The sequence below is a fragment of the Aulonocara stuartgranti genome, assembly GCF_965226115.1.
Source record: "Aulonocara stuartgranti genome assembly, chromosome: 16".
NCBI lineage: Eukaryota > Metazoa > Chordata > Actinopteri > Cichliformes > Cichlidae > Aulonocara > Aulonocara stuartgranti.
The window spans coordinates 27,601,854-27,618,134 of NC_138952.1; the positions used below are offsets into that span (position 1 = coordinate 27,601,854).

At 40.7% G+C, this 16,281-nt stretch overlaps 1 protein-coding gene across 20 annotated transcripts in view; it reads left to right on the forward strand.

The window, feature by feature from the left end:
• Positions 1 to 16,281, forward strand: part of caska (calcium/calmodulin-dependent serine protein kinase a) — a 161,575-nt gene that overhangs the window by 111,741 nt on the left and 33,553 nt on the right. For 13 of the 20 annotated variants that reach the window (XM_082509342.1, XM_082509331.1, XM_082509346.1 and 10 more), the window contains exons 9-13: positions 2,956 to 3,039; positions 3,167 to 3,266; positions 3,670 to 3,687; positions 4,462 to 4,583; positions 13,694 to 13,771. In XM_082509342.1, the coding sequence (XP_082365468.1) occupies positions 2,956 to 3,039; positions 3,167 to 3,266; positions 3,670 to 3,687; positions 4,462 to 4,583; positions 13,694 to 13,771 (402 nt within the window). The remainder of the gene's footprint in view (positions 1 to 2,955; positions 3,040 to 3,166; positions 3,267 to 3,669; positions 3,688 to 4,461; positions 4,584 to 13,693; positions 13,772 to 16,281) is intronic. The other 7 variants (XM_082509344.1, XM_082509349.1, XM_082509347.1 and 4 more) reach the window with 1 other exon arrangement.

The window sequence follows — 16,281 nt, forward strand, 5'->3', positions numbered from 1 at the left end:
AATCTAGTCGTCCAAAAATTCTAAACGACTTCAGGCCTGTTGCCCTCACTTCAGTTGTCATGAAAGTCTTTGAAAAAATCATCAGAAATGTGATTATGAAAGAGACTGAAGGTCAGCTGGATCCAATGCAGTTTGCATACAGGCCCAACAGAGGAGTGGAGGACGCACTTTTGACTTTACTAAATCTAATTCTTAAACATGTAGAGAGTAAAGGGACTTTTGCAAGACTTCTTTTCATTGATTTTTCTTCGGCTTTTAATACAATACAGCCCCATATTTTAATTAAAAGACTTTTAGAACAGTTTGAAATCAGGAAAAACCTGGTGGGCTGGATTTTAGATTTTCTAACTGACAGGTCACAAAGAGTGAGAATAAATGGGGTTCTGTCTGACCCAGTGTTCTCCTCCACAGGTTCTCCTCAAGGCTGCGTCCTATCGCCCTTATTATTCACTCTCTATACAAACATGTGTCAGGGCAGACATGAAAACAGGGTCATTATTAAATATGCAGATGACTCTGTTATTGTCAGCTTACTGAAAGAGGGTGAAATTAACCACGGTCCAGTCATTGATGACTTTGTTCAGTGGTGTGAGGAGTCTTATCTCCAGCTGAACATATCTAAAACAAAAGACATGGTTGTTGATTTTAGGAAACAACAAAATGGGCACGGAGTCACTTTAATTAAAGGTCAGAAAATAGAGCAAGTACAATCATATAAATATCTTGGGACCATAATCAATGAAAAACTGAACTTTGATCAAAATTGCAAATCAGTTTGTAAAAAGGGTCACCAGCACCTTTATTGCCTTAGGAAACTTGTTCATTTCCACATTGACCAAAAAATTTTAACTTTGTTTTATCGTTCTTTTATTGAGTCTGTTTTATCCTTTTGTTTGGTGGCATGGTTTGGTCAGACCTCTGTCACAGAGAAAAACTCTCTAAATCAGATAGTGAGATGGTCCAGTCGTCTGATAGGTGAGCCACAGTCTTGTTTAGCCTCCCTGTACTCTAAGCAGGTACAGAGGATGGCTTTATCAATCCTTAAAAATGGTTCCCATCCTCTAAGGGGTGAATTTCAGCTTCTTCCCTCAGGACGGAGGTTTCTATTTCCAAGATGCAGGACAAAGCGTTATAAAAATAGCTTTGTCCCCGTTGCTGTCACTGAATTAAATAAGAACTGTTTTTGATTCGAAATATTAAAGTATGTGTCACAGTGAGTTTTATATATTTACTAGGTATGTGTGTTTTTAAAGGGATGTCAAATGCTGTCATTTTTCTGTAAAGCAAATTTACCTTGCCTTTAGGTATAAATAAAGTTACCTTACCTTACCTTACCTTGTTTACTTGTACCTTTAACCTGTTTCCACATATAATCTGGAATATAGATTTTAAAATGCACATAGGTTTTTACACCTGAAGAGTTCTTTTTGGAAGTTGCATCAGAAAACATCCAGCCACATTTTGCCACTTATACCCTCCAAAGTCTGTCGTAAGATGTTGAAGACATTTAATTACTCTCAGTTCAGCGATCTGCTCCTGCTGTGCATCTGCCATCACACGTAGAGTTTTCAAATCAAATCAAATCAAATCAAATCACTTTCATTGTCACATCACATGTGCAGGTACATTGGTACAGCACATGTGAGTGAAATTCTTGTGTGCGAGCTTCACAAGCAACAGAGTTGTGCAAAATACAATAATGTAAACAAGCAAAATACAAGAATGGCTACATCTGAAACTAATAAATATATGTACAATATATAATAGTATATGCATTTCTGGATGTGTATACTAAATATTTTTCTACGTGTGTGTGTGTGTGTGTGTGTGTGTGTGTGTGTGTGTGTGTGTGTGTGTGTGTGTGTGTACACATATTTTACAAATTAAATAGAGTAAACAATAAATAAAATATATAAAAATATACAGAGTTGAGACATGTGCAGAACAGTGGCATTACTGTACAGTATGGAGTGCATAATGTTAAAGTTCCAGTAGTGAAGGTGAGGTGTCTATGACGTGTTCAGCAGTCTGATGGCCTGATGGAAGAAGCTGTCTCTCAGTCTGCTGGTACGGGACCGGATGCTGCAGAACCTCCTTCCTGATGGAAGTAGTCTGAACAGTTTATGGCTGGGGTGACTGGAGTCCTTGATGATCCTCCCCGCTTTCCTCAGGCACCGCTTCCTGTAGATGTCAATGAAACATAGAAAAGAAGAACAGAGTGCATATGTTAATAGAGCAGCAAGCATCATAACATATTGCAACATAGAAGTGATCGAAGCTGTAACAGGCCACATTGCTGCAACATGTGGCTTTCTTGAAAGCCTAAGGTTTGACTGCAACCACATTACTTTAATTCATGCTTTAGCCTTTAACTGAACTTTCTGTTGCAGTGCATTGTGGGTAATGTAAGTGCTAGTTTTGGGCGAGGAAATGTTTGGAATAAAGAGACTGTCCACCACGAGTCTGGGAAAATTTCAAGAGTACAAAATTAAATTATTGGACAATTTTTATTAGATTTGCAAGAGAACATGGACAAGCCTTCATCTTCCCAGGTGGATTCTTTATTTCCTCAGAGTATGAACACTGTACAGATTGTGTGATCTGTGGGTTAGCTGGTCTTGCTTTGATCCCAGTGGATTTTACTACCATTTATATCTGCATAACAGTTTGGGGGGTTTTGTTCCTTGTCCTCCAGGTACAGACAACATTTTAATTTCAGGTGTGAATGAATTATTTAGTCCATACATAATGCATGTCCTTTAACACACCCTTTTTCATTTGACCTTCTCTGACTGGTAAAAGCCCACTGCTTTCAAAGTGTAGTGTCCAATAAATGGTCCATGCTATAATGACAGTGCCAAACATGGCTCAGCAGAACTCAGTAGAATCATCCCAGTGTAAGAAGTCAGTTTAAGCTCGTGTAAGCAATTTTCCTCTCTGTGTTTTCTTTCTAAGGAGAGGGATCGGTATGCCTACAAAATCCACCTGCCGGAAACCGTGGAGCAGCTGAGAAAGTTCAACGCCAGGAGGAAGCTCAAGGTTTAATATTACAATATCATATTGTAATATTCAAGACTTCTGTTCATGATATCATCTCAGTGTGTATTGATGATATACGTAGCTGTGGCCACAGATGCACGTGCTCATGTTCCTGCTGTGGTTTCAGGGGGCCGTGCTAGCTGCAGTGTCCAGTCACAAGTTCAACTCCTTCTACGGAGATCCACCCGAGGAACTCCAAGACTTCTCCGATGATCCCACATCCTCAGGTAGACAAAGACACAGAAGTCAAACTCTTCTTTGTTGTCTTTTTGGCTAAATAATCACACGTTCTCCGTCTAATTTCCTTCCTCTTTTTTTCATGTTTGAGTTCTCCTTTCTCTGTAAGGCCCTGTGCAGGTTGTTACAAGAAAGTTTGTGCAACAAGCTCTTAAATATACACCAAAGACAAGAGCTGTAATCAGAGGATCTACTGAGTATCTCTTTATGAAGATTAAGTCTCATACAGATTCCAGCAACTGAAAACACAAATCATTTCCAGTTTATCAGTGTTAATCTCAGAGGCACTTGTGAAGCAACTGCTTCTGAATGTTTAAATGTTGATGGCAGCATATGCACAATGCCAATGTTTTCATTTTTTGTGTATTTTTCTTAATGCTTCCCACATGCTAGGACTGCTAGCAGCAGAACGTAGGTACCTGTTTGTTCTCTCTGTGCTGTGCTTTGTAGTAGTTTGTGTAGCCCTGTCACCATAACTGCCTTTGCTATTTGATATGTTGTTTCACATTTAACTGTTAAAAGCAAGTTTGTTGTGGCCATTTTATGCCACCTACAATAAACGATTAGATGTTGTGTCCTGGAATGGTAGTGCCAGTCCTGCTGTTTATTCTGGCACGATCCCTGAAGTGTAGTTATTTTTATATTACAAACCCACACTTAAACACAGGAGCTGTTATAACAGTTTAGAGGTCATTGCCCGTGTATGAGGAGTGATCACAACCTTACCTGATATCAAATTAGTCTCTTTTTAAAAAATCTTCTTGTGCCCCTCCTCTAAGGCTTGTTCTGTCCCATTGCACATGTATGCATTGTGCGCTGTGTAGTAAATTCAACTTAAGTCTTGTAACTCTGATAAGTAGAAGAAACTAAATTAGATTCTGTTTTTGAAATAGATATTTTCTCTAAATGAGCTGTGCAACTGCCCACTACGATAATCTCACGCTGAGGGACGAGTTCACACAGACAGCCCTGATGATCTTAAAGTAGAGATGTGCTAAATTTAAATCGGCCAAAGTTTTGGTGGCTGAGGAACTGAACTGTAGAACAGTATTGAAAAGAAATGGAGGTCATTATTGTGACAGACCTAATCGAACCAGGCTGAATAACTGAGAAACTGTTTTGGCGCTTGAGAGCTGTGCAGATTTGCTGAGTGACTGATGGACTTCTGACGTGCGTGCTTTGCAGGTGCTGTGTCTCAGGTGTTGGACAGTTTAGAGGAGATCCACGCTTTGACGGACTGCAGTGAAAAAGATTTAGATTTCCTCCACAGTGTTTTCCAGGACCAGCATCTACACACACTGCTCGATGTAAGTGTCACACAAGCAAATGAGTGATTGTCAACACTTCACTCTAACAGCTGGAACAGTGGGAGATAGTGTGTTTTATTTTTGTTGTTGTATTTTTCCATTAATAGTTTTTTTTTTTTTTAAATATTATTTATAAAAAATGAAACTTTAATATCATTTTCTGGTATTTGGTTTACAGTTGACTGTGCGTCGTTAACTGTAAGGATGGGAGTTTTGTGCAGATCGCACAGTGATGTGTGAACTGCGTGAACTGAGCCTAAGCTAAAAATAGACATTGAGAACTAGCTCTGTTCCAGGTCATTGTCACTCAGATGATTATTCCAAAAGCATGCACAAATGTTAGATGTATAGCCAGATGTCCATTTTATTTCAGTTGCATCCCCTTATTTTAAAGAGTCCACTGTGGTTGCCTTTCATAGCCTACAAATCCAACGTTAGGCTGTTGCAGTGCACGGAAACTTCTGCACCCATTCTATCGCACATGAAGCTTGATCTAAAGATGTATTAATAACCCTGTAAATGTCAAAGGAGCTTGCAAAGAAAAGCGTCTGGACTTCTTTAAGTTGCTTGAAGACGTTTCACCTCTCATCCGAGAAGCTTCTTCAGTTCTAAGGTCAAATGGTGGAGAGTCCCAGATATAAACCTAGTGGGAGTTTCCCCCCACAGAGGGACAAAAGGACCCCCTGATGATCCTCTAATCGCCTGAGCCAAGGTGTGAAACTGGGTGTGGGTCCCAATCAGCCAGGGTTTTGGGTGAGCTCATTGTGAAACCTGGCCCCACCTTATCATGCGAATTCCTGAGGTCAGATGGCCCAGGATGTGAGTGGGCGTTCAGGCGTCTGGGGAGGGAACTCAAAACTGGATTATAGATGGCAGAGAGTTGGTGTCATAAACCAACCAATCCGTAAATCGCGGATGAGAGGTGAAACGTCTTCAAGCAACTTAAAGAAGTCCGGACGCTTTTCTTTGCAAGCTCCTTTGACTACGATGACCTGGATGACTGAGAACCTTCACAGACAACCCTGTAAATGTGTTTTTCGATACTTCAGTAAATATGTGGACCTGTTTTTGTTTTTCTTCTTTACTTGCATTGTACTTGCTGTAATTTTACTGGCTGACAGAAATTCATTGTTCTATCCTTTCATCTCCACTTTAAACAGCTGTCAAGCAGAAACATTAGGGATTATTCCACTTAGTGCTTTTAAGGAATCTTAGGTTTACAAGAAATCCTTTAATACACTGCTCAAAAAAGAATTCAGGAACACTTTGAAAACACATCACATAGGGCTGCTCGATTATGGCAAAAATGATAATCACGATTATTTTCACTGAAATTGAGATCTCGATTATTTGACGATATTTATTTAACAATAACAATGTGTTGAATAATGGCTTTAAAGATTGTCAAAAAATAATACTGATAACAGTGCAAATGTTTGCAATATAAAAAATAAATTAAAAATGTAAACATCTATGTTTAGTGAACTTTGCAGTGTTGCTCTGTGGTGCAGCACGACACCGTAGCAAAGTTTACACACGTCTGACTCCACGAACCCATAATGTTTCCAACCACTGAAGGTTTTTTTTTACCTCTCTTTTCAACCAACGGCAGTCACTCTCCTCTCCAAATAACTTCTGCTTAGCTTTCCGAGCTTCCCTCGGGTCCTCTTAATTGTTGTGACGCGTGTTCGAAATGCAGAGAGGTGCGCTCGATTTGCCACACGGAGCAGCGCGAGAGTAAAGCACGAGGGAGGTGCTAATAATCGGCTCAGTCATTTTTAATGATCATTGAAAGCCCAGATCGTAATTTAGATTAAAATTTGATTAATTGAGCAGCCCTAACATCACATGTAAAGTACAGTGTGTTAATACACAGAAACTGTTGATAAGCCCAGCTGCTCCTATGAAATCGTCACTTAATACTACAGCTCTGTTTTACTGTGAAACAATTTCCACAGCCTCTTCTTACAGGTGTTGTTAACAAAGACCTTTTTAAAAATATGTGTTTCTTACTGCTACATAATCATGTGTTATAAACTTTATTACCTCTTTATTCTGCTGCTCGTCTGTGAGTTTGGTTTGGACAGAGCAGCCACTCTTTCTGCAGCGAGGGGATTTGGAAGCAGCCTCACGCATGAATATTAAAGCCTTTTTCTGCTCATTTCCAGCTCTGCATTTTTTTTAACTTTGGCCTCTGATAGTGAAGTTTTGCATTATTCATAGTTCAATTTAATGTTTTAGGGTTGAACAGCAGGTGCGTGCAGCGTCTGTGGTCAGGGACAGTACTGTATTATAAAAGGGATAGGTCCTCTCTGTGATATCATACACAGGTTAGTGTAGAAAAAAAGTGTGTGAAATGGATCATTTAGAGCAGACAGAAGCCTGAGCTTTTGACGTACAGCCATAACTTGTACAGCTATGGCTTTCAAACTTTACATGTTTAATATAGGCATGAACTTTTGTAACAATAAATAAAAGACAGAAAATAAGGAAAAGCCTAACAGGTCCACTGTAAACATGCTTTGGGTTTTAGGAAAGCATTTAGTGCCCCCATTCCACTACTGTGATGTACCTCACAACCAGTGTTTTTGGAGGGGGCACAATGTCTTTGTGGAAATAACCCCTTAATAAGATTCAGTCATTGCTTGTGATATAAGGCATAAATAGCATCTTTCCACACACGGGGATGCTCTTTCCTCTGGAGGCATTATGAAAAGGTCATGTTGTTTTTTAAGATGTGTCCTTAACACAGCAGCAGCAGCAGCAGCTCGCTTGGACTTGACAAATGGTCCGGTTGCTGCTTGTTTCCGTGACTCAGGGATGTTGACAGAAACATCTGAGTCGTAGGTGACAGCAGCAGACCGTGACCTACAACTGGTGCACCACATTCAAACCGTATTGGGTCACAAAATCGCAGCACAGGGGCCAGACCACATTTAAGATTTAGTTGGACTCCAAGCACATCATTTTGCCTTTGAGGCAGCTGTGCTTTCTCTTCCTTTGATCCACTTTGTTTAGTCTGATTTCTGCGCTGTAGTTTGTTAAACTGAAAAAGCCGGTGTGAGCGGTGTTTTTATAGTAAATGAGGCACATCATTAAGTGAAAGATAATTACAATGAATATGAGCAAATGCCAGTTAATGTGCTCTGTGTTGAGATTTAGCTCAGCTACTTTAATACACATATTTCTGCATTTAAAACAAATTGGTTAAAATCAATGGGAGAATTTAACTTAGGATTTGACTCAAAGTAGGATTGATTGGTCAGCTCTCAGGACTGTTTTGGCCAATTATGTGTTTAGTTATTTTCGCTCTAAAGTACAAGTGTGGACAAATCTTTAGATACACTTCATCATTTAAAAGACAAACTCTTGTAACTAATGGTATCCCCTTAATATTTTTCCATATTTAGCATGGACACCAAAGATGGTACCCTTAATTTAATATCTTCCGGAGAACCATTGAACTTTTATGGGGATTTCCTTCCACTTTGGAGCTAAAAGAGGCCACCCAAACACATGAGATATCAGTGGAAAGCCCAGGATGTCCTCTATTTAGTACATCAGGACTTAGTAGGATAGCTCAAATAAGTCAAAAGATATAGACCAAAACCAAATGTCCACAGTGTGACATAAATGTATAGGCTGGTTCTCGGGAGAATATTTTGTAGGACCACCTTTTGCAGCAACTGCTCAAGCTGTCTCAGCTTTGAAGGCCAGCGTCTCCAAGCTCCAGTTTTCAGAGTAGGCATGGTGTTCTTTAATTTTTTCCTTCTGTAAACACAGAGCTCATCTGAAAGGTCAAAGGCTCCAGTTTCATCTCATCTGACAAAAGGACATCCTCCCAGAAGCTTTTGGGCTCATCAGCATGCATTTTGGTGCATTCCTGTTTTTGATGTTCATTAGTGTTCAAAATTAAACAGATGGTGTGATCAGAACACACTGGTTCGTTGGTTTTGGATGATTTCGTTGCTCTTGTTCAATCATCCAGACCATGCTTCTGATCAACCTGGTCTTGCATTTCCTCTTGAGTCCCAGGAGGTTGACCACAGTCTCATTAACCTTCTAATTTGCAATACTATTGTCAACTTTGGTCACAAGAACATGAAGCTGCTTGGAGATTGTCTTATGGCCTTTGTCTTTAACATTGCTATCTATAGAACTCCTCAACCAGCTCTCTCCTTTGCTTTCTCTCATCCATGTTCACTGTACACAATGATATCAAACTACAGTTGCATGTTTTTGCCTACAAATAGGCCGTACAGCAGCATTTGTTTTGATAATTGTACTCTATTACATCCCAAAGATAATACAGGTATATATTTGATAACTGCTTTTAACTGAACCATTTTTCAGGAGAAATGAAGCATTGTTTCAATGACAAATGACAAATTTGTCCACATCTTTGAATATACAGTTTCCAGTCAACAGTGCCAAGCCCTTTTACAAACACTCTGTGTTGTAAGCAGCTCAAATACAATAACATGAAACAGTCAAACATGCATCTCTCCTGTTCACCCCCACTTTCACACCCCAGCCCTGCTCTGAGGAGGGGGAGTCAGGAAAGGACAGAGCATCACAGGCCAGCCTCGGTCATTGAAAATAAACAATGGCTGGTATTGTCAGGCCTCAGTGCCATTCACAGCAAGCGCACCCTTCATCACTGTATGCGCGGCTCAAAGTCGCCTGCACATCGAGGGAATACACAAAATCCTGAAGACGGTGAACGGATGGAGCCTCCTGGCTTACAAAACTCATGTCTGTGTGTTTGCGATCTATTGGCTGTGTTTTTGTGACACTACACTTTCTGTCTTTTGGGTGAGTTTGTTGTCTTCCGTTTTTTTTCCCTTCATCTGATGTGTTAGCACAAAGAGTTTTGTCAAGACATGCCTCAAGCTAATTCGAAGTCAACCCGACATCCCCCAGTGTGTGTTTCTGGTGTTTGACATGTATAATGAGGCATTTTAGTCGAGTGCATTTGTATTTGTATTTGTATTTTTCTTTTTTCCTCGTGTATCCGAAACTCCTCAGGCTTTCGAGCTAATGGAGGCGAGGAAAAAGAAGTTACCCTCAAGGAACTGATGTCTGCATTTACTTGTCACTAATAAGAAATGAGGAAATCGCACTGTTTCTCATCATAAAATAAGAGCCGTCGCTTGTTTGTCGTGGCTGTTGCCACATGCACACGCCGTCACGAGATCATGATCGAATGTGTGCCTGTGTGTGACAGCTGTAACAGTGAAATCTGCATCTGTGCACATATCTTTGAGTGTCTCGTTGGTTGGTTTGTCTTTTGTTACCCTTAATTCAGACTTCGGTCTTTGCTACACTTTTATGTAAAACTCCATCAGAGGTCAGCTCACGATTGCTTAACACTCAACAAAACCAGAAAGATGTTGAAAGCATGAGGACATGAGCGCAGTAAATATGCGTAAATGCTCAGTGGCTGCGGACGGCGTGTGGCACAGCACGCACTCGTGGTGCCAACCGCCATTCAGGTTTCCTGAGGAGTGTGCTGTTTGTCTTTTGAGGAGTTTGTTCAAAAAGAATTGGATACAAATGCACTCTTGAGATGTGTGCGTGCAATCTGTGTAGGTTTCTTTTGGGGCTTTTTTTTTTCCTGGCGATGTCAGGTTGTCACAGCGGTACTGCTATTGACTCACAGTCCCTCCTCTCCTACGTCTCTCTTCCTTTGTCTGCCAGCCCTCATTCCAGTTTAGAGGACTGATGTCCATGTGTGGATGAACCATTAGAAACTTACAGGAATGTACCAGATGTGTCTTACAACTCATTCCTTGCGATAGCTGATGTTTTCTCGTTTCCCCCTACAGCTCTATAATGGAAAGAAGTCACTGTTCCCTTATCCAGAACTAAAATTAACACTGCATTCCAGATTTGTGTGTCATTACTGAGCCTCACCAACGCTACAAATAAAGGCTGTTCTTTATTAATATGTATGTGGAAACATTGTTACCCTGTGCAAAAAAGTGCATATGTAAAATTGGATTTATGAATCATGCACACCAGCCTGTTGTGCCTACCCAGGCTTTTCTTAACCACCTGAACCAACAGGTTTGTGCATTCAGTCTACATACCATCTGCATATTTCCACACTTCTATTTCTCTATATAAAAAAAAAAAATTAACCTGGAGGTGAAGCGGAAACAGTGATGATAATGTTGTAAGAGAGAAGGCTGCACCGCTGAGACAGGAAGGCAGGAGAAAGTCAGACTGAAGAGACTGAAACAATTAAGTGGATGCCAGAAGAAGCACAGCTTTGTGTTCCCACTGGAGCCATGGCATTTGAAACCAAAAAATAAGGCAAGGCTCTGGTTGAAACAAAGCAGATCTCAATGTTGTTTCCCCTGAGAAATACTCACTGTGGCTCAAGTGAAAAAGCCAAAAGTTCGAGCTTCATGCTGCTCTAAGTGCTCCAATTCAGACTGGCTCTATATCATCATCTCAGGTGCAGAGCTCTGGCTGTAAACATGTAAGCCCCGCCCACCTGTTAAAATCTTTAGTCTACCTGGGATGGCCAATCAGAATCAAGCTTGCTTAAGGGAAGAGGAAGGGAGCTAAAATGGATCATTTCAGACAGAGGATGAACTGATGGGCTGCACTAACACCTGGAATTAGGTAAAAAAAAAAAAGGATTATTTCAAGCTGTGAGTCATGCAAAGCTACTCTAGTAAAGGCCATGTTAAAATATGGAGTTGAAATGAGCATAATGGGCTCAATTTAAATACAATTAGAACACCAGCCAAAGAACACCTGCATGTCTTCCTGTAAATTATTCAGAGGGAAATTAGGATTGTCATTGTTTAAAAAATATTTTTTTTAGAAATATATATATATATATAAATATTTTGGGGCTTTTTTTGTGATCGTGAACCAGAAAATAAGAATCTGGGGCAGCCGAGTATTTAGTCGCACAACTTCAAACTTCAGTTTTGGGCATGTGTAGCACCACAGACGACTTCTGTTTGTGCATTTCACCCCCTCCACGAAGGCACGCTTTTCTTAAGACAGCTGCAGACACTTTTGATTCAAACTAGAAGCAAAGTGAATGTCTCAGTGCAGTGAAACAGCAGCTACATGTACTTGGTGTACAAAATGCAAAAAGATTTTTTAGGTTAATGTTTATCATTGTGCGCTGCATGATGTCGTCTGCTGTCGTGTTTGTAAGAGGGAGAACAGAGCAGCGTTGAGTCTAGGGCTGGTACAAACACAGTTTGTCTGTGACTCTGTGTCTGCCTCCGAGAGTGCTTTTCTTTGTACACATTATGCAGCCCGCTCATGCACTGCAGAGCAGGTTAAATGAAAACTACAAGTTGCTCCTCAAACATCACATTGTTGTTGCTTTGTATATGATTAGAGCTGCTTTCCACAGCTGTGGTTGTCTGTGTCTTTTGTTCCAAAAAGCCACCCTCTGCTTTGATTTGAGCTTCAGCTGCTGCTTTTGTTTGGACTGTGTCCAGGGCCACTTTTCTATCCAGACATGCAGTCTCGTTAATAAACATCGGCGATGCAGAGCAGTGCTGTTTATTAGTCACAGGATTTTTATAAGCTTGTGTCTGTTGTCTTTCAGTCAGAGTGATGAGGAAACAAGGTTGTGGCGGTTTTAGGATGGGCGGGGCAAACTGTAAAAGTGGCATCAGCACTCAAGCTTACGCTTTTTCATAGAAACTGCTTTAAGTTTAAGTGTTACATCAATTTTAATTTTGTGTGCACTTGATGTAGCCAAAGAGAGAGATGTGGTTGTTGTTGCTGCTGAAACCTTGTGAATTTCTACTCATAAAACTTGGAAAGGTGTACTAGTTGAGCAGTTTTGTGCACATACGCACATTGACCGTGTTCTGATAAACATTAAGGCTCTAACCATTTTCTGGGTTTAAATATAATGTATATAATGTGTTTAATATAATATATAAAAGGGAAAAACAGCCTGAAGAGCAGAGTAAGGTGTTGGGCCACCGCCTACTGTCAGAATGTCTTTGTGCTCTTGGTTATTAGTGAATGAAACATCAATGTTCCTAAAACATCCCCCTCATTCAGTGGTTTGTTGAAGGAGCTGAGAGCAAATCTAACGGTCAGAGGATGGAAGTGGTTGAATGGTTCTAAGGTGCCACACATTATTTTGCAAATGTGTGCTGTTCTTGTGGATTTCGCCTCTGTCAGTGCGCCCCGGGGCAGCTGTGGCTACACTGTAGCTGCCATCACCAGTGTGTGAATGTGTGTGTGGATGACTGAATGTAGTGTAAAGCGCTTTGGGGTCCTCAGGGACTAAGTAAAGCGCTATACAAATACAGGCCATTTACTGTTTCGCTTAGCCTTGGCCACAGAAGACATTATTCAAAATACATTTATCCATTCTTATTTGGTCTTTGAAGAGTTTTTCTTTTTTGTTGTCGTAGTGTTTTTTTTGTTTTGTTTTTTATTAATATAGTTTTCTCTCCATATCTTATGTGTCTCTATACACTGATCAGGCATAACATTGACAGGTGACGTGAATAACACTGATTATCTCTTCATCATGGCACCTGTTAGTGGTTGCGTTATGTTAAGGATTCTCTTGTCCTCAAAGTTGATGTGTTGGATGCAGGAAGAATGGGCAGGCGCAAGGATGCGAGCACGTGTGGGACACGGGCCAAATTGTGATAGCTGGACAACTGGGTCAGAGAATCTTAAAAAGTGCAGATCTTGTGGGGTGTTCCCAGTCTGCAGTGATCAGTGATTAAAAAGTGGCCCACGCGGTCCGATCCAACAGATGAGCTACTGTAGCGCAAATTGCCAAAAAAGGTAATGCTGGGATTTTTGTTGTGGTTGTTGCTCTTTGTTGGGGTTTTTTGTAACTCGTATATGTATATTAGAACTCAACCGTGAAAATAAAGTGGAAGCATGTACACATTCCCACATTTTCAAATGTGTTCAATAAAGCGATATTGATGTAGCATCAGGAAGTTACTATGTGAATGTTGCAGCCATGAACAGCTTTGTCTGATATAGCAAATATGTAGAAGACGTGTCGTTGGTCGTGTTGACCTCAGTGAAAACTCATTTCTGGTCACAGTCTCGTTGTCCAGCTCATTGTCCTTGTGCTTTTTATCTTTCAGCTCTACGATAAGATCAACACCAAGTCATCCCCACAGATCCGAAACCCCCCCAGTGATGCCGTGCAGAGAGCCAAAGAGGTGAGAAAACGTGCATTATTTTCCTCCCACGCTTACATTCTTCACATCAACACTTGCATTCATGCGATGTGTGTGATGAATTTAATACCTCGTATGGATGACACACTTACTGCTTTTCTCTTGTTCACCACACACTTCTGTTTCTGCTCAGGCTGCATTAATCCTCTTGCTCACTAAAACTCTCAACTCTTCACTGCCATCGATCGCTCTGCTCACCTTTAAAGAAGCTGCTGTTTGTTTGTGGGTCTTGGCACAACCAGGGGTCCTTAAAGTGTGTCTGGGGTGGCCTTAACAAAATTGAAAATAATTCCCTATGATTTTCTTGTTGCTGTTATTCTAATAAGACATTAAGCACTAGAGTCTATGGAGTCGTATTTGTACTTGAGGTTCTGTTTCATTAAGGTCTGTTTATTTAAAAAAAAAAAAAAAAGAGAGGGGAAAAAAAGCACCTTCTGTTCTGTGAAGGAGAGGAACGAGGTACAAAAATACAGTATATTTTCCCCCCTTTGTTTACATGTGATTACATATGTGACACCTGCACTGATAGCCCCTGTCGTCTTCACAGTTATCCCTTAAATATCGGCTCTTCACGGAGTGCAGCTGTGTGGTGGGGCGACTTGGTGCTGTACTTAGTGTCTCTCCTTCAGGAAAAATCTCTCTCATACTACCAAACAAGAGCCTAACCACCAGCACCCTAGTGCATGACAGAAAAGACAGAATGAGCCACTGAAGGAGCTTTCACATCCAGCTGATAGTCGCTCATAGAAGGGCCCATGAGGCTGCCATTCCCCTGGTAGAAAGTGCTTGCACACCCTGAGGCAACAAGAGATCTTTGGTACTGTAAACTATAAAGATGGCCTCCACAGAACGAATGGAAAAGCCTCTGTTTAGATAAAGCTTTACATTTGGCTAGTAAAACAGAAGAATATTGCCTGGTATGTGTGGAGCATGGTGACAGACCTCATGATGGAGGCACTGAAGACTAAAGTCTAATAAATGTTGTCCACCTGAGATGCAGTGCTTAGACGAAAGACTTTAGAAGCCACCATAGGGCCAGATAAGCAACCAGGCACAGCTCAATATGTGTTCGGTTAACTAAGCCATCTTCCACCCCACCGTCCAGGTCCAGTTACTATCCATAGCAAGGCACAGGGATGTGGGTAGTCACTGATTTGACCCTTGTAGAGGCTGGCTCTAAAACAAAATCCGGGAACAGGGCCGCGTGTATTTTTACAATTGTTAAGGGTAGGAAGAAAACCCTGAAAACCAGTGGAGTATGCCACTCCACCTGCAGCTTCACCACTGTGTGGCAAAACAGAGAAAACAGATATGTTGTCTTTCCCAGCACTTCCTACACAAATGTCACCCGTCTTCCTCAGGGTTGAACGCTAGAGCTGGTGACAAAACACATTTTCTTTGGGTTCAGTCAGCATTCTGCTAGTGTTGTAGACCCCAGACAGGCAGGGCATCCCTCATGCTGTTTCTTCTCATGTAAAGAGAAATAGTATTGAATAGAAGATCTCTTCATTTGCTTCAATTTGATAATAATAATAACTTTATTTATAAAGCGCTTTCAAACAAAGTGCAGAATATACCAAAATATTGAGCATGTCCATCCAAATAAGAATGGATACTACTGCATGGAAGACTTGAAATGAATGCTTCACAGGCAGCCTATGCCCCATCTGAAGAGCAGTGGCTAACTTCAGCACTGTCAGCTAAGCAAACTTCATATTTGTTAGAGGTTTTCTGAGGAATGATTGTGATGACAGCAGGATATATGCTGGCAGGGTTTCATATATGTCATCTGCCTTAAAGGGGTGAATATACGTGTTTTAAGATAGGAAACCCAGTGTTCCTTCTGATTGGCTACCAAACAAAATGTTTAAACAACAGGTGAGTGGGCTGTGTTTTTGGATTTCATGCAAAGCAAAGAGTAGAAAAACTGTCTGACACCAAGTGTTTAGAGCAATCTGAGCTGTTGGCTCACATAGATTAATTATACATACACTGACCTCATTATTTGAAACCTTGACCTTGTTTAAAATGAACATCGACCATTGGAGCATTATTTGATGGAAAATAAGTGAAAGCATAATAGGAGGAGCATAATAGCTTCCTTAAAGCTGCTAAGTGTAAATTTGATTCTGTTTGACCTGCAATCAAATCAGTCTGACAGTGAATTATACTTGATACAAGGGTGTAATGGCAGTCCAGCCATAAACACCCACAGCATCAACTTTACACGTTGATAGCTTAGTTGCAGATCTTACATTCTTAAATTTAGCAGCGGTGTGCTTTCACACTTTTCTGACTATTATTAAGCAACACTGGCTCGTCTTATGTCGTCAGCGACATTTCTCTTGTAAAATTAAAGTAAGTATTTTTTTTATCAGCAGCAGCAAGTGACAGGAGAGTTATCTGTTATAGATGCCAGTGCTGTACTCTCTTATTGCTGGAAGATGAACCTGCAGACACAGTGTAGATAATACTATAAAATCTATTCAAAT